This window comes from Mytilus trossulus, chromosome 9 (genome assembly GCF_036588685.1).
Source record: "Mytilus trossulus isolate FHL-02 chromosome 9, PNRI_Mtr1.1.1.hap1, whole genome shotgun sequence".
Taxonomy (NCBI): Eukaryota; Metazoa; Mollusca; class Bivalvia; order Mytilida; family Mytilidae; genus Mytilus; species Mytilus trossulus.
In genome coordinates this window covers 21,754,744-21,777,882 of record NC_086381.1, presented here as the reverse complement: position 1 = coordinate 21,777,882, position 23,139 = coordinate 21,754,744, and the positions used below count along the sequence as shown (strand labels likewise).

The following is a 23,139-nucleotide window of genomic DNA, read 5'->3' as shown; positions in this document are numbered from 1 at the left end:
TAGGCAATTTATTCTTAGACGGCTATCTTTCCATACTTTTGGGTTCATTCATTTCCTCTGACTGTTTACTTCATTAAACAGTTTGGTAATGCACGTACCTGACGAATTTCAGTTAAGAAACACATGCTGTGCAGGTTGAAATCATAGAAATGTTGTTCGGGTATTTTTGTGTGTACATGTGTGCTAAAAAATAATATGGTTTTTCTATAACATGCATTTTACATTAATACACTTACTCATAATTTAAATGTCAATATATACAATGATATTAAATTGGCTTTTCAGCTGATTTATATCACCTGAGAAGATATGTATTGTGCAATTTTAAGAGCTTAAGATATTATCCCCCACTGATTGTTTGATATATATGTAATTCAAAAATATCATAACATTTCAGGCATGTTTTAGAGATAGCTTTTATCTATATACGTACATGTAGTAGAGAACAACAGAAATGGGACAGACTTCGTCTGTACAGAGTCCTCGCATTGATGCTGTTCCTGGTACCTCTAGAGGAAGAACAGGTTTGTTTTTTTAGTTAACATTGTTATATAAGTTTGCATTTACTAGTTCTAAATCTTTTTGGTGTACTGATTGCCAATCAAAATAAATGGTAACACTTGTGACAATCTTGTTAATTCGATAATTATGCGAACAGTGCATGGATTTTTTGGAAGAATCACAAAATACATGCTTTACTTTGGTAAAAGTTTCCATTTGTGCAGGCACTATCTTGTTCTTCATTAAATCTATATGAAAAAAAGATGGAAAAAGGATGTATTACCGAATTGATTATTAAAATTCACAAGGAGGACTTACAAACCGTGATTTTTTTTAACGAAAATATGTAAAACAAGTAACATGGAAAATTTGCAATGTATTCAACAGAGCAAACCCGGAAGATGAATAAAGAGTCTTAAGTTATACCTTTTCCACACATTTTAACATATGTATCTATATAAGTTTAAATGTAACTCAGCAGGCAATTACATCTGTGGTGTTGCTTCGCTTATCAGTTAGAAATTACTGATTGAAGGTCATTTTAATATTTTATAAATAATTACACATTCCAATTTTGAACATAAAAAAAGAAGATGTGGTATGATTACCAATGAGACAACTCTCCACAAGAGACCGAAATGACACAGAAATGAACAACTATAGGTTACCGTACGGGTTTCTACAATAAGCAAAGCCAATACCGCAAAGTTTGCTATAAAAGGCATATTTTCTTTTACGTTCTTTCACTTACATTTCAAAACTCTCTTTACTTCACATGAAAAAGCTAAAACAGGAATTTAATTTCTCTTTTTACAGCTTCAATACCAGGAACAACCGAGGGTTTTAAGGCAATAATAGAAAACATTCGCCAGCAACAGCATGGAAGGAAGAAAGTGATTTCTGTCAACAGAGATGACGTCAAAAGTGTTATGTTTCCATATTTGAAATCAACGAACAGTGAGTTCTGTCCTCTTGATATAACATTTGAATGTGATGGTGTTTCGGAAAAAGCAGTAGACCTTGGTGGACCTAGCAGAGAATTATTTACACTTTTATTTCAAGAATTTTTGCAATCAAACTTGGGACTTTTTGAAGGAAAAGGGGGATTTGTGTTACCTGTGAACAATAGAAAGGCAATCGATGCTCACGTCTTTCGTGCGTTTGGCAAAGCTGTTGTGTTATCGCTCAGTACAGATCCTCATGGACCTGGATTTCCGTATTTTCCCTCATTTATTGTGAGCTACCTCATTGGAAGAGAGTATATACATGAACTGAGTTCATTGTTCCTCGTCAACGAATTTCTTAAACAGTTTATAACAGATGTAAGTTTTGAAACTAATACATGATGTTAAAGTTATGATGCTTATGTGTAAGATTTGGTTAGTTTTAAATAAGCAAATGTTACTAACATAGAAATTTTAGATTCAACGACATGCAGTTACTTATGGCCGTTGTAGGCGTTTTTTAGTGGTTATCTAACTAACATACAAATGTACATCTTAAGTACAATGGGAAATGACGATGCAAACAAATATGTTTTAATGCGATCTGGTGAAGTATTAATTACTGCATAATTTACGTTAACGGGTGCATTTCAAAGTGTCTATAGTGTTTTTCTTTTAAAACGCATGACACAATATTTAAGCCATCATAAGCTCCTTATGGAGGTCATTTTGATATAACCAAACTTCGTAAACTCTTAAGCCTCGGTCACACCTTACCGGATAGCTCGAACGGACGCCTAACGGATAACTTTTTTTCAATCCGTTCATGTCCGTTAGACGTCCGTTCTTATCCGTTAGGCGTCCGTCTATATCCGTTGCATGTTCGTTAAGCGTCCGTTTTATCCGTTGACGTCCGTTCTGTCCGGTGGAAAATTTTGAGTATGTTCAAAACTTTGAACGGACGTCCAACGGATAAAATGTCCGTTGAACGTCCGTTAGGCGTCCGTTAAGCGTCCGTTTTGTACGGTACTCGTCCGTTTTATATCCGTTACGTGTCCGTTATGCATCCGTTGGAGATCCGGAAGACCAATTCACCAACGGACGTCTACCAGACGCCTAACGGACGCCTAACGGATAAAACGGATGTGAAACGGACATAAACGGAAGGATAACGGATAAAACGGATGCCTACCGGATGTAAAACGGACATATGCCAATTGAAATTTTGCATGATTTATTGCCTTTAATTTTTAGATGGTTTAAGCCTCGGTCACACCTTACCGGATAGCTCGAACGGACGCCTAACGGATAACTTTTTTTCAATCCGTTCATGTCCGTTCGACGTCCGTTCTTATCCGTTAGGCGTCCGTCTATATCCGTTGCATGTTCGTTAAGCGTCCGTTTTATCCGTTGACGTCCGTTCTGTCCGGTGGAAAATTTTGAGCATGTTCAAAACTTTGAACAGACGTCCAACGGATAAAATGTCCGTTGAACGTCCGTTAGGCGTCCGTAAAGCGTCCGTTTTGTACGGTACTCGTCCGTTTTATATCCGTTACGTGTCCGTTATGCATCCGTTGGAGATCCGGAAGACCAATTCACCAACGGACGTCTACCGGACGCCTAACGGATAAAACGGATGTGAAACGGACATAAACGGAAGGATAACGGATAAAACGGATGCCTACCGGATGTAAAACGGACATATGCCAATTGAAATTTTGCATGGTTTATTGCCTTTAATTTTTAGATGGTTTATTGCCTTTTATTATCAGATTATTTTGTGAATCCGTTTTATCCGTTACGCCTCCGTTAGGTGTCCGTTTTATCCGGTACTCGTACGTTGGATGTACGTTCGACGTCCGTTCTGTCCGGTACGTATCCGTTTCACGTACGTTCAATGTCCGTTGTGTGTCCGTTAGGCATTCGTTACATGTCCGTTAGTACACCAACGGACTCCCAACGGATAAAAATGTTGTCAACGGATAACTTTTTGTTCATCCGTTAGGCGTCCGTTCGAGCTATCCGGTAAGGTGTGACCGAGGCTTTATTGCCTTTTATTATCAGATTATTTTGTTAATCCGTTTTATCCGTTACGCCTCCGTTAGGTGTCCGTTTTATCCGGTACTCGTACGTTGGATGTACGTTCGACGTCCGTTCTGTCCGGTACGTATCCGTTTCACGTACGTTCAATGTCCGTTGTGTGTCCGTTAGGCATTCGTTACATGTCCGTTAGTACACCAACGGACTCCCAACGGATAAAAATGTTGTCAACGGATAACTTTTTGTTCATCCGTTAGGCGTCCGTTCGAGCTTTCCGGTAAGGTGTGACCGAGGCTTTACAATTTTCATTATCGGGAATAATGTTTCAAAACAATTTTGCACTCGATTTAAAAAAAATTAAAAATTATTAGAATCCATGTATTTAACACGAAATTTGAAATGATGCATCAAAATGCCCCGAAACTATGATGACTTTTCCTATTGCACATGCTGTTAGATCATTACTAAATATTTCGGCTACTCGTTTAAATGTTCATTGCATTTGACCAATATTTTCAGATTACAAATGCAACCACCCAGAATGACTTGGATGAGGTTATGGGTAATGACGACGAAAGATTTACAGATAACTGTGGATGGCCAGGAAATGAGAGGGTTACAGTGAGCATGATATTTTCATTTTCTTTCCAATTATCTCTTACTTTATAGGGATATTCTATATTTTGAAGCAATTGAAAGTTGCATGATTTAAAAAAAAAGGTTTGGTGAAAAATGACGTTATATTGCCATTATTGTTTTGTTTCAATCGTGTATTTGTTCAGTAATTTTTTGTTTCTAGCACGTCATCTAACCTCATTTTTACTCCGAATATACCAATCAAATCCGCGGATCCGAATTGCGAGGAGTAGTTACACTCTGTTTAGTGCAAGAAATAACATATGGATCCGATTCTCGCGTAGGATTAGCTCCATAATAATAGAACACAGATTTTACCGCATAATCATGTAACTGTTGCGGTCTTATGTAATTTCTTACGGGATTCAAGTCCCTCCCCGAGTTACTGATCGAAATTCCGAATGTGTTGTGAAATAGTTTGGTTTCATATTTATTTTTATCTTTTAGATGTCAAACAGATGGTCATTTGTGCAGACTTTACTACAATGGGATTTGGTTGATAAACGAAGAACTGCTCTTGAAGATATGAAAAAAGGATTAAATACTTTCAACTTCCTTGATGATACTAAGTCTCTCCCCGAATTTGAACGCATATTTCTTTTGAGAAATAAGCAAGAAACAACAGCGAATTTCATACAGAAGAAACTTATTCCAGAAGTAAAAAAATTACAAACAGAAAACCAAGAAGAAGAAAAGGCTCAGCAGCAAACAGTTAAATGTCTACAAATATTAGAAGGTGTGTAGAAATTCTTGTTGTAATTGCCCTAAGCGATTTTTAAAATGAAATATTTTCCAATTGCATATTTCAATGTTTTATTATTCTATACAAACGTACTGATTTCTGTGTTTGTAATGTCGGTGCTATTATAGCAGATACATCAACTTTAAAATTCTTAATTTAAACATAATGTAAATGCTTGAGCACCAGACAAACCCCAAAAAATGTAACACCAAAATAGTAAAATTCTTTCAAGAAATTGTGGAGCTTTTAATTCATAATCCTTGAATGAACTTAAAAGTATTTTCTGAATTTCAGACGAGGAGGCTGCATATCTGTTTCAGTTTATTACCGGACTTGACGATGTACCGCCATACAACTTTTCCATCCAAGTGGCGTTTAATCGCAAGAATAAAAAAGCGACATTACCGGAAGCAATAACTTGTATTCAGAGACTTCTCATTCCTCTGGGTAACAAATCGAGATTAGACTTTTATAAATCATTTGACATTGCAATTAAAATGGGCAGACTTGGATTTTCAGATGATTCATAGCATATTCGGACTAGTGAATACTTTTTCAAGAGATTATCTATGACACAGATACATTTGTTTTAATATGATTTAAAACGTGAATGAATTATTATGACTTGTGATTACTTGAAAAATAATATTCGATTTTAAATCGATCTACTTATTATAATTTATATCAAATTGCTTAGAATATTTAAATCATTACAATTAAGTCATGAATTTACATGCATTTAAATTGAATTTTATTGAAGCTACATTTGAGAATATTAATATGAATATTAACGGTAAAAAGCTTCCTATTTCATGATATTCATGTCAGCAAATTTGTCTGTGTACCAATGTCATAATATATATATGCTAATGTAGTTTTCAAACTGCGCTTTGAATTCATTATGTGATTATATTTTTATTTTATTTTTTTATATTTATGTTTGTGTATGCAATTTAACATTAAAACAATGTATAGCGTAGGTAAAAATATTGCAATACAACTCCATATTGGACGACTGCGCTGCCTTATGTTTGTATATACTTATATGGGACATACTTATTCAGTTTCCATACTCATTTCACTTTCGAAAAAGTAGAATTACAAAACATTTTAATGCTTAGACCATATACAATATTGGAATAGATATAATGAAAATTTCTGAAATAAAAATAAATTGGAAGTTTTATAGGAAAACCAGTACATAGGCGGTACTAAACATTATCAGTGGAATAGTCCTTATATGTAGTATGTGTTGCATACAGTATTATTGAGAAAAACAAACTGGAATTCAGCCCAGATGATACTCCTACATATTCCCGTCAGTACCGTATAAGCCACATCAAAATGTGTATTATCTAAAAGAATTTAAATAACAAAACACGAGAAAACAATATGTGCAATGTATTCCAATGTCTTGTTCTTCTTTGTTATTGTTTGTTATTACATGTTTTATATGTATATTAATATTGAATTGTGCATTAAATATTTTCAAGACTTAATACGTTTTAAAGCACTGTCATTAGACACAAATGAAAGCCAAATACCAAAAACGCAAAAGCAAAAGCCCCAATAAAGGCTTATAAATTTAGTGTGAAAACGTCATAAACAGAATGAGAAACCATGACCTTTTATCATGCCAAATAAAAGTAAATAGTATCAAGATTATGATACCACATCTCCTTATGTTCATAGTCGAAATAAATAAAAGGGATATTAAAATTCTTTTTAGGTAGATCACCAGTATACATTTTTTGAGACAGAATTTTTTTATAATTTGCCAAAATGAAGATTTTACTATGCTCTTGTCAAAAATTTAATAAAAAGTATGGGTCACCGTGCTATTTTTCAAGCTATGAGGCGTCGAAAATTGCCAAAATTTGGTTAGTTTGTTCATGAAAATACAAATTAGTCTGCATAAAAAAATTCTATGAGATAGAATTTTGAAATAAATTGTGAGAAGAGAGGTTTCATAATATGTTTTAAGAAAATAAAAAGAAAACATGGTGTCACCGAGCTTGTTTTCTTGCTACAAGTAAAAATAAAAAATTTCCCTATTAGCCCAGTATAAATTTTGTACTAAAAGAGTTATCTCCCCTTAAATGGCTTATTTAAAAAAAAAAAAAAAAAAAAAAAAAAAGGATTTTAAAACCCCAAAAAATATATATTTGTTTAAATATTTTGTATAAACAATTATTTAACAAGTTTTCTTATACTGGAAAAAAACAGCTAACCATTGAATTGCAAATCTGTCTCCAAATATGCAGATTTAGGCAAATAACTAGACCGATTTTGTACTGTGATTGTTCAATCGAAGATGGCGGTATACCATGTATCTACCTTAAGTCGAAAACAAACTGGTAATGCGTCGAAAAACACTTACAAATGACCACAAGACAAAATGTATACAAAACAAAATATAGAAAACTTAAATACTGCGCAAAACAAACTCCATAAAAAACAAGGTGGTCACAGTTGATACATAAGAATAAGCGGATCCTGCTCTACATTCGACACCTGTTTAAACAATCAATTATGTAAAGGCTCATATTTAAATCAGCACATATAAAAAGAAATGATAAATAAGAATATATAGCTTCCGAGTTCATTTTGAAACAAAAAGGTGTAGATTCATTACCATCGTGTACGACGGGAGTCACAATATAGGAAAGTCCTTTAACCGACACATTTTCATGGTCTCAAAATAGGCCTATCCTTGCAGAAAAACCTGAGTATTCCGACACCCTGCTTATTTCTGTGTCATTTGGGTCTCTTTGGGGAGAGTTGTCTTATTCAAACTTGAGAATGAAAATGGGGAATATGTCACCAAAGAGCAGAAAACAGCCGAAGTCCTCCAATGGGTCTTCAATACAGCAAGAAAATCCCGATCCCGTATGGTCTGCTTTACTTGGGCCCTTTACAAAACTATGTACTAGTAAAGTGAAAAATATACGTCATACTAAACTCCGAAATATACAAAAGAAACTAAAATCAAAAATCATATAAGACTAACAAACGTCAGAGGCAAAAATGCGGCGGGGTGAAACATTTTTTTTGAAATCTCAACCCCATCCCGAGCTATATCTCTAGCCAATTTTGAAAAACAAACACACAGCAATGCACATAGTAAAACTCAGTTAACAAGACGTCTGAGTCGATGTCAGAATAGGTAACAAAAGAAACTAAGCAAAATAACAATGATACATAGATAAACAAAGGACTACTAACAGTTACCGACATGCCAGATCCAGACCTCATTGATACTGATTGTAAGATTATGTTTTCATCCTTTTTAAAACACTTTCAAAAAAGGCTATAAAAATAACTACCAACAAGAAAAAAACAAATGAAAAAATTCATAGGAACAAACAAAATGCAGACAATCTTAATTCCATGAAATTATTGCCATCATGATTATCAGAGATTATTGGTCACAATATGCAGATAACTTATAAGTTGGATAAATACCAGTACTGTGGGTTCAATATATGCTCTTATAATGAACTTTCCATGTATGTTAACTATATCAGACAGACAGACAGACAGACAGACAGACAGACAGACAGACAGACAGACAGACAGACAGACACATCTAGCTGTTGAGTATTAATATGACACAGAGAATAAATTAATGATATATTTTTATTTGTACTTATATTAGATTTCAAAGGAACGATTTTTTGTAACGGGTCGTTATCCATGCTGCTATGGTCCCATTCGATTTAGAGTACCTATATACACATATATACATGCATATGAACGACTGGCTGTTTTTTTACAATTCACGTACATTAATTTAATTATTTTGAGATTTTTTGTTTTAAGATATTTTGTTTTTGTGTATGTAACGGCTTTTGGTCTGTATCTTCTTTTCAAACTTGCAATGATAATGTTATTTAAAGATATGTTGATAACAAATAAATACTGTCTCGATAAAGATAAAAATAACATATAAACAACTCCATTCTTTAAGATATATCATGTTTCTCCTTATTCAAACTGTATATTATAGACAAATATTTAAATGCCTTCAAAATTCAAGGATTTGGAAAATTGTCAAATATTGATCTCACACATGTGTGATAAATCATTTTCCAAATTTGAAAATTTAAAGCCCTGTTAATTTTGTTTTTATTTATGCTACCTGTTCATTTATGTGTTTACGATTTATACATATAGATTGTTTATTGACGTAGGTCTTATAAACATGTTATGAATTCATTCAAGGTAAGTTTTGAATTTCTTTTTGTTTTAAATTTATGCCATTTATGTACATTTATTTATTAAACGCTGAAATTGTTATTTCTAGTCAAATTTTCAATTTACATTAACACCACTTATAAACCTTCGAAAGTGTTGGAAAATCTGCATTTAGTTTTGTTCTTTCGATTTATGTACGAAATGTGCAAAATAACCTACAAATAAATATTTAGGGTATCCTGTAGGTCCACTCGGTTATGTCGGTTAAAAGCTCATTAGAGCTTATGTTTGTCTATGTTTTATATACCATGCCGACTCTAAATAAAGCTTATTTATTACTCTGAGTCCAGTGTACAAAACTTGTTTATGTAAGTGGTTAGTTCTTATTTTTGTTTATTTAAAAAAAGAAGTAGAAAACATGTTATTCGTTGAGTGAGTCAAAACTGTGAATTAAACTCAAAAAAAGAATTCTTGATATAACAGACGAATATGGTTAAGCCAAAAAACATTTTTTGAACTAAACATTGGAAGAATTTTTACTTCCTGTTATTATTGAAAAGTGCCATACAGGTTCCAGTTATTGCCAAACAGAAGTTAACGTTACCTGCCAAATGATTTAATTTTTTTTCTTGCTAAACAATTGAATCCAATAGATGTATAATGTAACTCTTAGATTTAAAAACATTTATTTCATGACGATAATTATTTTCATTTTTACGATATTTTCTAGGTGTATCATAAAAACAAGATCATGTTATTTCCATTTTAAACTTCAACCAGGGATAACTGATTGGACAAAAAACTAAAAGAAAATGGGTAACCAACCACCAAAAGGGAAAAATCCCGGCGGTCCAGTTCGTGGCTTAGAGGTACACTTACTAATTCATACATCTATCAATTCCTTTTTTTATTGCAAAATAAAGTCAGCAGTAGTATACTGCTGTTCAATAGTCATAAATGGAAAACAAATCCGGGTCACAAAACAAAACCGATGGAAACACATCAATTATACGATGAAAACAACGGAACTGCAGAAATTGCTAACACACATAAAAACGGACTATTTGATAATAACTGCCTTATTTTCTTATTGATCTTATTTATGACTTGGTACATTACACGACGTTTAACCTGGTGTTATTGCTAGCTAAACCTCGCATTTATTGGCTGTATTAGAAATACAGCTAAAATGACATTATAATGTGACAGGAAGACAATACAAATAAACGTAAGAACACCCAGGAAGGAGAAATATAAGTAAATAATATAATGGTACATAGAAGCACAGTATAACAACGTACAAACTTAAGATTATTGCTTCTAATTTATCTATACGTGTATTTTTTTTTTATTGTAAAAGTTTTTTTGGGTATATTTCTGTTTACTGGAAAACAATATTTTGGTTTGTCATGGCGTTGTCAGATTTTTTTCGATTTATATATTTGAATATACCGTTTGTATCTTCCACCTCTCTTCTGCATCATATCTTTGATTTAAACACCACTTCTTGTCATACTATTAAATATGTTTTTGTATTGTTACAGGGTCTTTTGAAGGATGCTATGAGATTAGCCCATGTTGCAGTATCAGGTACGAACATATATATATATATATATATATATATGTAACACTCAGAAACGTGTCCTTCCCCCCAAACGTGTCCGATTCCCCCAAACGTGTCCACATTGACGTCACTGAACTGCAAAACATGTCTAGTTATAAACATCGCAAAAGCGTGTGATTTGTATAAACGCCCAAACGTGTCCATTTCTCACCAAACCCCCAAACGTGTCCAATCCCAAAAACGTGTCCACATCAAGCGTTATTTGGTTATTGCTATTCCATCAACGTATACTAATTTTACCATTTCATAAAAAATATAGATAAGGTATTTTTAAAAACCGGTCGAAAAAACTGGGTAAAAGCGGGGCGTCATTTCGGCTATTTTGTATGTTAATTGTAAGCAAACATGTTTAGTTAAATGTACAGTTAACGGATGAAAGTGTCACTTTGTATGTTCTCTCTAAATATTGTGAAACACCGGCAACTGGACGCTCAACAGTCTAAAATAAATTTATACAGTACAAATGTAAAAAAAAAAAAACTTGTAACCTATGTTCTCTCTAAATATGCATGAAATACTTGCAACTGGACAATACGCAATCATCAGTTTTAATATAATTTAAATAGTATAGAACAATAAAATCATTAAAACATGTATGTTCTCTAAAAATGATAGAGTACGTGCAACTGGAAATACGCTATCAACAGTCTAGAAAGAGAATTTATACAGTACAAATTTAATTTGCAATTATGGTAACCACTAATAACCGGCGTTGATCACATAACATTCATATTGATAAAAAGAATCTATAAAACCAATGCATGAAATATTTGGCACTGGACGTTATGTCTCTTGATCTTGTGTCTTTTGTGATGCTGGAAACCTAAAATTTATAAAAAAAAAACACGGATAAACAGTTTATGAATTGATGAGTTTTTGAAATACACACCAATTAAGATGGAGAACTATTAACAAAAGTAAAAAAAATGCTGCTTAACTCCCTCCAGGCAATATTCGGATAAATTTAAAACGTATCATTGGAGTTTATAAGTACAAAATAATTTACAAAGTCACCGATTAATTCAGCTATATAACTATGTGCAGTTTCGCTCTTAATGAGTTTGAAATACTTGCAACTGAACAATAAGCAATTTCAGTCAAAAATTAATTAACAATTACAGATTAAATTTTTAATTATGATATTCATTAAAACCTACATTTAATTAACTAAAGCTATTAAATGAAAACTTTGTCACCTGTGTCCCCATTATAAAATTGTCGTCAACGTTATCAGCGATTTTATTTAGGAGATACATGTATTAACGCTAAAAGACATGAGACGTTCTGGCGTTGTTGGACACGTTTTGGCGAATAACATTTATCGGCCACGTTTGGGGAATATTGTACATTTCGGACACGTTTAGGGAAAAAAAGACACGTTTGGGGGAATCGGACACGTTTGGGGGGAAGGACACGTTTGGGAGTGTTACATATATATCGGGGATAGTACAAAATATTCATACCTAGACATAATATTTCCCACTTAAGAACTGTGACAGCTTAAGTTTTCTAAAGAAAAAGAAAATAAACGCAAAATTAAATGTGTATCGTAATATCTTATATTCATAACAATTAGATAAATATGATGATACCGCTTTTACTATTATTAATGCTTTGGTCTTTGTTGGTAGTGCATTATTGGGTGTATGTATTGTCACAGCGGGAAAATAGACAATTTCTTTTTTTGATTTTAAGACCTTTCGTACATTTTATAATAGAATTTAGTTAAATCGTTGATTTTCAATATTTTACGTAGGAATGTTGTTAATTTTCATTGTGAACGGTTTAAGTCAGGTTTGAAAAATTAAGCTTATCTTATTTCATGTGGCAATGTGTTTTTCAATTATCGAAATTTACCTCAATCTTCTCTAGTATTCTTGTATCTATTTAATTTTATAAATAGGTCTGTAAAATGCGGCGGGGTTAAACATGTTTATGAGATCTCAACCCTCCCCCTATACCTCTAGCCAATGTAGAAATATGTCAATTATATTTGTCGCTCATTCAGAAAATTATTTGTGTGTCTATTCAAGTAACATTGGTTTTTTTTATATAAACTGTTTTAACGTTCCATTATGACTGATTCGATTAAGGATGATACTGAGCAGTTTCAACTCTGTACAATTGTACTCCATGCTGAACTATTAATTTGATATAAATTGAGGAAATCAGAGTCGTCATTAGTTACAAAAGCAAGTCCTACCCTCAAAGTCGATAGAGACTCGTCGTCTATTTTATGTGTGTGTGACAGTGTGATTGTAGAACAACACACATACCACAGTCACAAAATACAGCTGCATATGAGATTATTCCGTTTTGAAACAATAAAAATACAAAGACGTGATATGATTGCAAATGAGACAATTCTCCACAAGAAACTAAATGATTAAGTCACCGTATGGCCGCTCTGAACAATAAGTAAAACCCATACGGGAATAGTCAACTCTAAAAGGCCACAAATGACAAATGTAAAACTGTCCTATGTCAAGCCTTTCCTATTCCCTGTACTTTTTTCACCGAGTAAATTATAAAATTGAGAATGGAAATGGGGAATGTGTAAAAGAGACAACAACCCGCCCATAGAAAAGACAACAACATAAATTAGTTCATGTATTGCGAATGCTTTTACATGCAAACAGTGAACCAGCATTCTAGAGGTCTAATTTAGTATGAATATTTTTTGCTAAACGATTATATTTTTACAACAGATATATATTCCTACCGAGAGGGTATTAAACCTGCAATCGACAAAATAACTGGAGACAAAGAAAAGGTTGTTCAGATGGAGGTGGAAAAAAAGAAAATTTATGAACACGCCATGGCTCGTTACATTGGAAAGATCAGGTCAATGCGCACTGGAATGAAACCTACACATGAATGTCCTGTTATTACTTTCATTGGAGAAGATGAAAATGAGTTTGATGTAGACGGAAGTGGATTTCGGAGACAATATTACTCAATTTTCTTTCAAGAGTGTCTTAGAAGACTTTTTGAAGGTTCTGGTAGAAATCAGCTTCCAAAACACGATTTAACGAAGAAAGAAGAATTTACTGCCTTGGGTATTGCGATAGTAGAGGCCATTTTGAATGGAGACTGTGGATTTCCATACATGAACAATGCTGTATTTATGTTAATTCTTGGCAAAAGTGATGATGAAATAGATCAAACCCTGATCATTACAGACATACCCCTAGGTGATGTATGGAATACAGTTAAAAAGGCAAGTATATGTTTTCACTAGTTAAACATATAAGTATTATTGCCCTATTATAAACACCAAATTTTTCCTATGGGAAAATATTAAAATATGCGAAAGAATATCACTCACCAGGGTTCTGAACTCACTTTGAAAGGGCATATGGATGTGCGGTGGTATACAACTAGCTGTATAGTATTCAACGTCAACGTTTTAATCTCGATCGATATAACAACAGATACTGTAGGAAAAGCGTATTCATTGTAAGTTCAAAAAAGCACTTAAAACACAACAGAGGTCATTACAGGATCTAAGAAAAAAATGTTGATTTCGTTTAAATGTATGGATATGCAATTTTCAGGAGCAAGTCCTAAACTAGTTTGCTCTTAAGACAATACTGCATGTGATTTATTTATGTAAACCTTAGTCCATCATACAATTTGTATCCAATAGAAATCATGCTTCCACTACAAATTCATTGCAAACACGCACACAACGATCCAGCTACACACCCTGCAAAGCACAGATAACTTGAAATGTATCCTTTTAACAGTAAAAAGTAGCATTCCTTTCACTAAACAAAGATTAAGATGAAGTTTTCGGCAAGAGTATGCAAACTCCTTTTGTTATCACTATGTATTTGATTGACATTGTAGATTCAAGATGCCAAAACAGAAAGTGAAATGACTGAAGCCATTTCCGAAGATAGTGCAAACTTTTTGAATTTTATTGGTTGGCCAGGAGGGCAATTAATGACGGTAAGTGGTTTCCTTCTTTTGACCTGTTATTGTTGTGGTGCTTACCAATCAAACCGAAGCGATATATTGAAAGAAAAGAAAAAAGATATCAGTTTGCATTTACTATGTTACTGCTCCTGGATTGTGACTTAAAGTCATCAACAAGAGACTATGCAATTTTTTCAGTTCAGACTACCGACGAGACAGCTCTCCACAAGTGACCAACTGACACAGGAATTAGGAACTTTAAGCAAGAAAACGGCATAACTTTTGTACGAAATATGATGCACAGCTATAAATTGAAAACCACTGAATAACATGCTCTTGACAATGAACAGACACTGTCAGAATGTGACAGGGTTTAATAGTTCGAAAAAAAACAAGCTAATAAGACAGACCGGTAAGATCTATGTATGCAATCAACACGATTTCCTTACATTAAAAATCATGAAATATTACAAAAGCAAACCACTGACTAAGTTCCTGACTATGAACAGGCAAAGTTTATGCAACGTTAGACAAGGTTTTGTTACTCAACTCTTCCCTCGGTTATAAATCTCTATCATTGGAAATATTTCGTACGTATTTACACGTAAGATAGACAACGAAAGATCAGCACATTATTTTTTAATTAATATGCAAATTAGCTCTATTTCATGTTTTAGCTTAAAAACAAACATTCTTTGCTTCATTATATTACAAAATGGTATGTAATAGACCAAAGACTTTCAGAAATTGATCAGCTGAAAAAAGGTCTTAACTACATGGGTTTTCTGGATACCATCAGATCTAATACGTGGTTTGAACCGTTATTTGTATACTCAGAGCAATATAGTATCACTGCCAATTATGTGAAGCAGAAATTAGAACCATTGCTAGACAAACTGCCTACAAAAACAGATACACAAAGAAAAGCACAAAAACAAGCAAAATTGTGCATTGATGCGCTTGATGGTTAGTATGATTATAATTTAACACAATTCAAATAATTTGACTGAGTATGCCATTCTTTAAAATATTTCTTAAACTGATAAGAAACAAACTTTGAACACCAAATTATTAGATGAATGTATTAACATATTTTTTTTAATTGATTTCAATATTTAAAGGAAAAGTTATCCATATCTCAAACGGCCTGAATTTTCCGAAATCAATTTTTTTAGACTCCATATTTTATTTACACTGGATGTAGAAAAAAAATGTAATTTTATTCCAACGCAATAGATATCCATTTGTCATTTGATATGAGGTCTTTGAATCGGGTACATAAACAGAAATATACCAGGCAGAAATCAATAAGTGTGCAATGCAAAGGTTAAAACAATTCAAATAGAATACGATTTAATTTTTTTCATTTGGCTCATTTAAACAAGTTCATGTCAACTTCCCCAAATAAAGGCAACAGTAGTATACCGCTGTTCAAAACTCATAGATCCATGAACAAAAAACAAAATCGGGGTAACAAACTAAAACCGAGGGAAACGCATTGAATATAAGAGGAGAACAACGACACAACACCGAAACGCAACACACACACAGAAACGGACCAAGCAACAGACAAAACACCATGAGAATAACAAATATAACATTAAAACCAAATACATGAATTTGGGATAGACAAGTACCGTGCCACGTCTTATCTCAATATCTCAAAAATAAGAGAAAACACAAACGACTCAACGTTAAAATGTATCACACACAGAAAAGAACAATATTATAACGATGGACATCTTCCTGACTTGGTACAGGACACTTTTAAAGGGGAATAAAAGTATAATGCTTTTTTTTTCATTTCAGAAACGCAAGCACGACTGTTGTTTGCGTTCATTACAGGACTTTATGATCCTCCAATCATTGAAGAAACCTTCTGTGTAGAATTCAACACAAATCCGGATATGTGTTATCCGACAAGTTACACATGTTTAAATAAACTTTTCCTTCCATTGGGTAATAAAGACATCGACAAATTCAAGGAATCTTTCTGGGCAGCATTGTATGACGTTCAAAGATAAACCCCCTCTAACCATAAAACAATAATTTGAATCAATTGTGTATACAACTATATTTCGTCAATTGGTCTGTTACAACACATATTTAAGGATTAAAATGTATTTTCTATAGTTGTAAGAAGAAAAGTGTTCAATCAAAAAAGGGATGTCTTTTTGATATCTATATTTTTCTATGAGACGGGATGATATATATGTATTTTGCTTTATTTTATAAGCTGTAAAGAAGGAACTATGAACTACTTTTTTTATTCAATATATATCATGAAAATAACTTTGTAAGGTTCTTAAAATATAAAAGAAATTTCCCTGAGAAATATTATAGGTAAATCATTTCAACGGACCTATTCATTTAATAAGTTTTCTTTTTATTCAAAATCTCATAATTGATTTTTAACAAAAAGCACAACGTTCATATTGAACATTGTGATGAAGAGCAATACAGGTTTCCTACAAAATGAAGATCACCGCTTACCTTATAAAACAGTTTAATTTTAAACAGAGGAGAAAACTGAACTATCGGCGACTTTTTAATCGCTTTGTATTTGTTGTTTTATCATACTTGTTGACATGATGTTTTGACAAGAACAAATGCAATGTAAATACATGTATAGTTTTGTTGTTGTTTTATTTGATATATATGCACCGAAATATATTTTGAAATGATTTCAGTTTAATATATGTACTCTGATAAAAATAAAACCACGATTGTTACATTTTATATGAGTTTCAACAGTGTACTGACTTGATGTTTCAATAAAATAACGAAATCACAATTATGAGAATGGAAACAACCACAACAACTACAAGCAATTATTTTAATTGCAGACACACAGATTTAAAATATAGCACTTTTCTTCATAAGGCAAAAGTGCATTATTACATTTATATGTCGGACAATGTTGTTGGGAATGTTTGTGTTCTATATTAATTCAATATATGTGGATCTTCCTTTTAAAATTGCTGTCAACGTTTTACATCAACCCTAACTTGAAACTTTATTTCACATGTTCATCATAAGTATCATCAGACGTCAACCAGGTTGCATTCTTATAATGGACTGCTCCATATATAGATATAGGGAGATGTGGTATGAGTGTCAACTCTCCATCTATTTTCTACCTCGGGAATGGTCTTCAACGCTCTTCAACTTTGTACTTCATTTGGCCATTTTGACATTTTTGTATTCGAGTCTGGCGTAAATGTAACGTTTTAATCCTGGTATCTATGATGAGTTTATTAAATGTGTAATAAATGTTAATGCTAGCTTCTTTTCGTTCATCTGGAGCCAATTCATTAAGAGTTCCTTTTAGATTAATCTGTATATGTTTTTCACAATTGTTAAGTAAAAACAAATTTACACAAAAGACAATCGATTAATTGGTCATTTTGTTTCGGTATTCTAAAAAATTATTAAAAAGATTTGAAACAGTGTAGCAAAGCAGCTAAAAAGGTTATTCAAGGATATGTTTTTTTTAACGAATGACGATGTCGTTTTAACATTCTTTTTATGCATCATTTGATGAACACAAACATGTTTGCATTTATGAATATTTTTTACAAAACTGTTACATGATTAAAATGCTTCTTATGATTACCATATAGCTGTTGTAATCTACATATAATTTTGAATAAATATGTTGATACTAATGTGCAACCTGAATTAAAAAAAGATATATATATGTACAGTTCAAATATAGTCATTTTGTGTCGATAACTAAGAACAAAGCTAACGATTCTTTCTGGAGATATCCGAATCATTACTGTCTCTATTTGTCAACGTTTTTCCTCAATTCAACCGGAATGAATAAACTTATCTTTTATGAGAGATGGAAGTAGAATATTAATAAAAGAGTCATTTTGAAATATGCATCGATTTCAACATCAGTGATGAAGTCAGCTAAGAGATATAAACGTTTGTCGCAACTTGTTTATCGTGTTGTCGCCTTTTTAAAGTAGGATATGACATTTCTTATCTTAATCCCTTTGGTATCTAATGCCTGTTTTGTCTATTGAACTTGAATAGTTCAAGCTCATAAAAGACCATCCATGAATGATTTGTGTAAGAAAATTTATTCATTAATGATTAAGAAAGATGAGTTTTCCATTAATTATTTTCAAAATTGCATAATTCCTGTAAACAAGTTTTCAATGTATTCTGACAATAAAGGGAAATAATACTACTTCGTGTGCATTTCATACATTTTCATGTGAAATTAAATATTGTTAATGGAAACAAAACTCAATACATTTCGCTTTGATTTCAATAATAAGAATTAGGCTTTATGAACGCCCCCTTTTGTAATCTACCTTGAAGCTCGATAACTTTTCAATACTTTTGAACAGGTTAACTTGTAGCTAAAGAGAGACTGGTTCTTTGAACAAAAATTAAACGTTTTTGTGTTTCTCTTCGTTGTTATTTTATTGTATGTTTTACATGAAAGATATACAAAACAAATACTGAACTCCCAGACTAATTAAAAAACGAGAAGTCTATAATACAAAATCAAACGCTATAAATTAACAGAACAAATAATAAAACAGCTGCCATAATCCCTGTACCTGATACAGACATTATTTGGTAGAAAATTATGGGTAGAGCCTGGTCACAAACCAGGTTCAACCCATCATTTTTATCTTTAAACATGTCCTGTACCTGTACCAAGTCAGGAAAATGTTATATCATAGCTCGTTACTGTGTGTGTAACAATTTAACGTTGTGTTTTCGTTGTGTCGTTTGTTTTCTCTTATATTTGAGTGTAAATTCACATTACTATAAGACGTGTCACGGTACTTTTTTTCCCAAATTCATGTATTTGGTTTAGATGTTATAATTGTTATTCTCGTCGGATTTTGTCTAATGCTTAAGTCCATTTCTGTGTGTGATTTAATGTTCTGTCGTTGTTCTTCTCTTATATTTAATGCGTTTCCCTCAGTTTTAGTTTGTTACCCCAATTTTGTTTTTTGTCGATAGGTTTACGAGTTTTGAACAGCAGTATACTACTGTTGCCTTTTTTTTTATAGCTTGCTTAATATCATATACGATTTCAAATTGACTATAGTTCCGTTATATTGACTAATTTACATTATCGGCTGGGGTGACACTAATTGACAATACACAATCAAAACTGTGTAAACATGCATCACATTCATACAACATAACTGACAAACAAATTTTAACAAACAAACAAATTAACAAATAAAAAAATCCAAAAACATGATGTTGCAAATAGTAATAACTTATCATAAAGGCCAAAACCATATCCTTGTATACCAGAGGCACATTTTGTCTGAAGAAGACAAATCAGTTGCGTTAATTTGACAATGATGTCATCAACAAAAAGAGCATTTGTCGTTGTTAGTAAATAGATTAGACTTAATAGACTTAAGATAACATACAAGCGTCAACAAAGAAATATCACTGCAAAACCCCTTTGTGTCCTAGTTAGTTTAAAAACTCAATTCAATAAATGCACTCTTCTGAATTGTCTTATCAAACTCAATATTAACGATGTATATACGCTGTTAACATATTTCAATGAGATCAACTGACTCGTGCTTGATAAAGTAAGTAACGCAAAAACAGACTCAAACTGCATTGTGAGTGAGCAATGGTTATAGACAGTTTAGTTTAAAAAAAACCCAATAAGTTCAATCAATGTCATCTTAAAAAGAGATCTCATGTTTCTTTATGCAACTTGGAATATGTCAATACAAAAATTAATAATAACATAAATAAGTTACATATATATGTATTTTACAAACGTCGACAATTTTTACTTACGATTTTAATCATTTGTTAATTGATATCTAAAGTTATATAATTGAGGTATTGAGAAGTTACAATAAAGAAGAAAGTGCGAATCAGGCACTCGTAAATCAATTGTAATTATTCATCCTTTCGCTCGACACTCGAATCTGACACAAGTACAACACTGAGGAAGAGGAATGGTAAAATGCTTCATGTGGTATTGACGTCTTCTCTTGGTTGTATCAACACAAAATGCATACACCTTTAATAATCTTGGATTGGTGGCTCGGCACTTAAATTGAGTAGGAACAGGTCTAGTATCTGATGGTGGTACCTGACAGTCTTCCCTACCCCTAAAAATATTAATGTTAAAGTGTGTATATATCAAATGGAAGCATTCTATAGAACATCTTGATACATAGTTTTTTATAATCAAATGGTGATTTATACAAATATATGCAATGCCTTATATTTAGTGGAGTCTGGTTTTCAAATAAGAATTTTTGTGATTTGTCAGTTAGTAATCATAAGAAAGATAAATTCATCCACTGCATAAAGTGTAATACAAGATATTTTCTATAGAGAAATTTTCAAATTTAATACGAGGAAATGGCTAAACTTACAGATTTCAAAATTTAACGGTCGATGGTGAAAACATGTACGATGATGGAATCTATTTCTCTCAATATGTTTTGACAATATGAAAGCAAACATTTATCTTTTTTCAGCGATTTATAAAAGATTGTGCTCGTTTTATGTGACCTCACTGAGCATATTCACTAAACATGACGTCGCAATGGCAACATCAAAGACAACCACTCATCCAAAACATCCGGGTACTTATTTGATGCAAGAAACTCGATCATTAGTTGCGTTCAATTATAAAAGTTGAATGGAAAAAATAAGAACTGATATCGATGATGATAGAATATGTCTAATAAATATAAGTAAGAACTAATCTTATTTCTAATATCATAAATATTTTGACATTTTTGTCTTTTCTTTTCCGGAGAATTCTACTTACGAGTTGCATTGCACATAGCTACATCTCTTAACATTGCGCCAAGCTTCCAATATCCAACATTTAAGGCCATCAATTAAAACTCTATCTGGTATGGGAACTTGTGTGTCAAATGGAGAGCATGTTTGTTCTGCTATCAGCTTCGGAGGCAGATCAGAAATTTGAAATTTTACTTCTCTTCTGCAAATAAAAAATGAAAATGAAAAACATTTCGAGAGCAGACCATGAAAAATATATAGGGGGGTCTATAGTTATTCAATCTTTAAAAACCCTTCTCCTGTATATCATTTTCATATTAAATTTGTCTGACATATTTTATTGTTGTAAGAAATAAGGTGGAAAAAGGTAAATTTAAATTAATAATAATAAATATGCTGTTTCTACATAAAATAAATCTGTACCAAGACAGGACTATGGTAGTTTTTTTCATTCGTTTGATGTGTTTAAAAGTTTTGATTTTGCCATTTGATTGGGGACTTTCCGTTTTGTAAATTTCTCTGAGTGGGTATTGGTTTTTATTTTACTTTTTGCAATCATGTCAAACATTTCTTTTATATGTATTTTTATGAACTACGTTTGACATTAGGAGATTTACTCACGCAATACAAAACGCCAGTCTTGATTCGGCTTCCAAAATATCTTTCTTGAGGTTGTGCTTCCTTATAAATCTTCTAATCATAAGCCTAAAATGTAAAACGCTCGTTACAATTCAATGACAATCTTGCAACAAATAAAATCTAATTTTATAGATGAATATGCAAAAAACGAACTATTTCTATAGTTTACTAATACACAAATCAATATAAAAACATGAGTTTATGTCTACATCGGTAGCTGATTAATAATTGAATATAACTATCATTCATTAATACCTGATAGGGATGTTTTCATTTTAACCTTATCGGTAATTCTTTTAGTCTAAATTCTTATAATGTTCATGCGCATGCCGCACACTGCATTTACGCAAACTTAATATAAAGTTTTGATAAGGAAGCATTTACTTTCGTAGATAGATATATCACAAATACATTGTGTATGCACTTGTTATGTATCGGGTATAAAGATAAATTAGCCTAAACTACAACACTAAGTAATCCGTTAATGAACATGTACCAAATATAAGACACTGTAAGTAAAGCAAAAAAATAACAAACTTAAAGTCAATGTGTCTTTATATGGAGTAGACGCCATATTTTTCTGTACATAGTATGTACAGACAAATATGGCGTCTTCTCCAAAAAAAGACATATTGATGGTAACGATTAATCGGGTACTCGCTCGAGAGGCCGACTACTCGAGTTCAATTTAAGTAATCGCATACTCGTTTGTCTGTTATAAATCGTTTTCTCACATTTCCGCTCACTTTAGTTCCGTTGAAATATCCCCTTCATAAAACTATTTAAAATTCATTAACAACGTGAATTCGTTTATCCTGAGATTTCTATTTGGTGCTAGTATATAGTAGTCCGTTCCTTCCGATGGGATGTTTTCTTGTGCACTACTTGTAAAAAGTCAAACAGTCTTTCATCTGAAGTTGTTGACTAGATCATATTTCAAAAAAAAGAACAAAAGCAAAGTGACCTGCGGTGAACCCTACTGGTCAGTGACATTTTTAACGGTGTTTGTACACAGATGAACACTTTCATGTATTAATGACTCATCACAAGCCGTATACTTACCTTTGTTAATCAATACTGCTATGTAAACGTTATTGGTAATGCTTAGTTTAAATTAATTTTATTAC

General features: G+C 32.4%; 3 protein-coding genes across 3 annotated transcripts; 2 read left to right on the top strand and 1 right to left on the bottom strand.

Annotated features, from left to right (window-relative positions):
• Nucleotides 1-238: 238 nt before the first annotated feature.
• Nucleotides 239-6,037, top strand: LOC134685307 (uncharacterized). Its single transcript, XM_063544962.1, has 5 exons — nt 239-524; nt 1,318-1,823; nt 4,005-4,106; nt 4,569-4,857; nt 5,158-6,037. The coding sequence occupies exons 1-5, from the start codon at nt 455-457 to the stop codon at nt 5,391-5,393; spliced, it is 1,203 nt and encodes a 400-aa protein (XP_063401032.1). The 5' UTR covers nt 239-454; the 3' UTR covers nt 5,394-6,037.
• A 2,968-nt stretch (nt 6,038-9,005) lies between these two features.
• Nucleotides 9,006-18,080, top strand: LOC134685306 (uncharacterized). Its single transcript, XM_063544961.1, has 7 exons — nt 9,006-9,087; nt 9,791-9,929; nt 10,605-10,650; nt 13,393-13,904; nt 14,537-14,638; nt 15,283-15,571; nt 16,415-18,080. Exons 2-7 carry the CDS (start codon nt 9,873-9,875, stop codon nt 16,627-16,629), a joined length of 1,221 nt encoding a protein of 406 aa, XP_063401031.1. The 5' UTR covers nt 9,006-9,087; nt 9,791-9,872; the 3' UTR covers nt 16,630-18,080.
• Nucleotides 18,081-20,505: 2,425 nt separating this feature from the next.
• On the bottom strand, nt 20,506-22,079 carry LOC134683690 (uncharacterized). Its single transcript, XM_063543000.1, has 3 exons — nt 21,995-22,079; nt 21,399-21,575; nt 20,506-20,727 (listed from the first exon to the last, which is right to left on the bottom strand). Exons 1-3 carry the CDS (start codon nt 22,072-22,074, stop codon nt 20,517-20,519), a joined length of 468 nt encoding a protein of 155 aa, XP_063399070.1. The 5' UTR covers nt 22,075-22,079; the 3' UTR covers nt 20,506-20,516.
• Between the last annotated feature and the right edge of the window lie 1,060 nt (nt 22,080-23,139).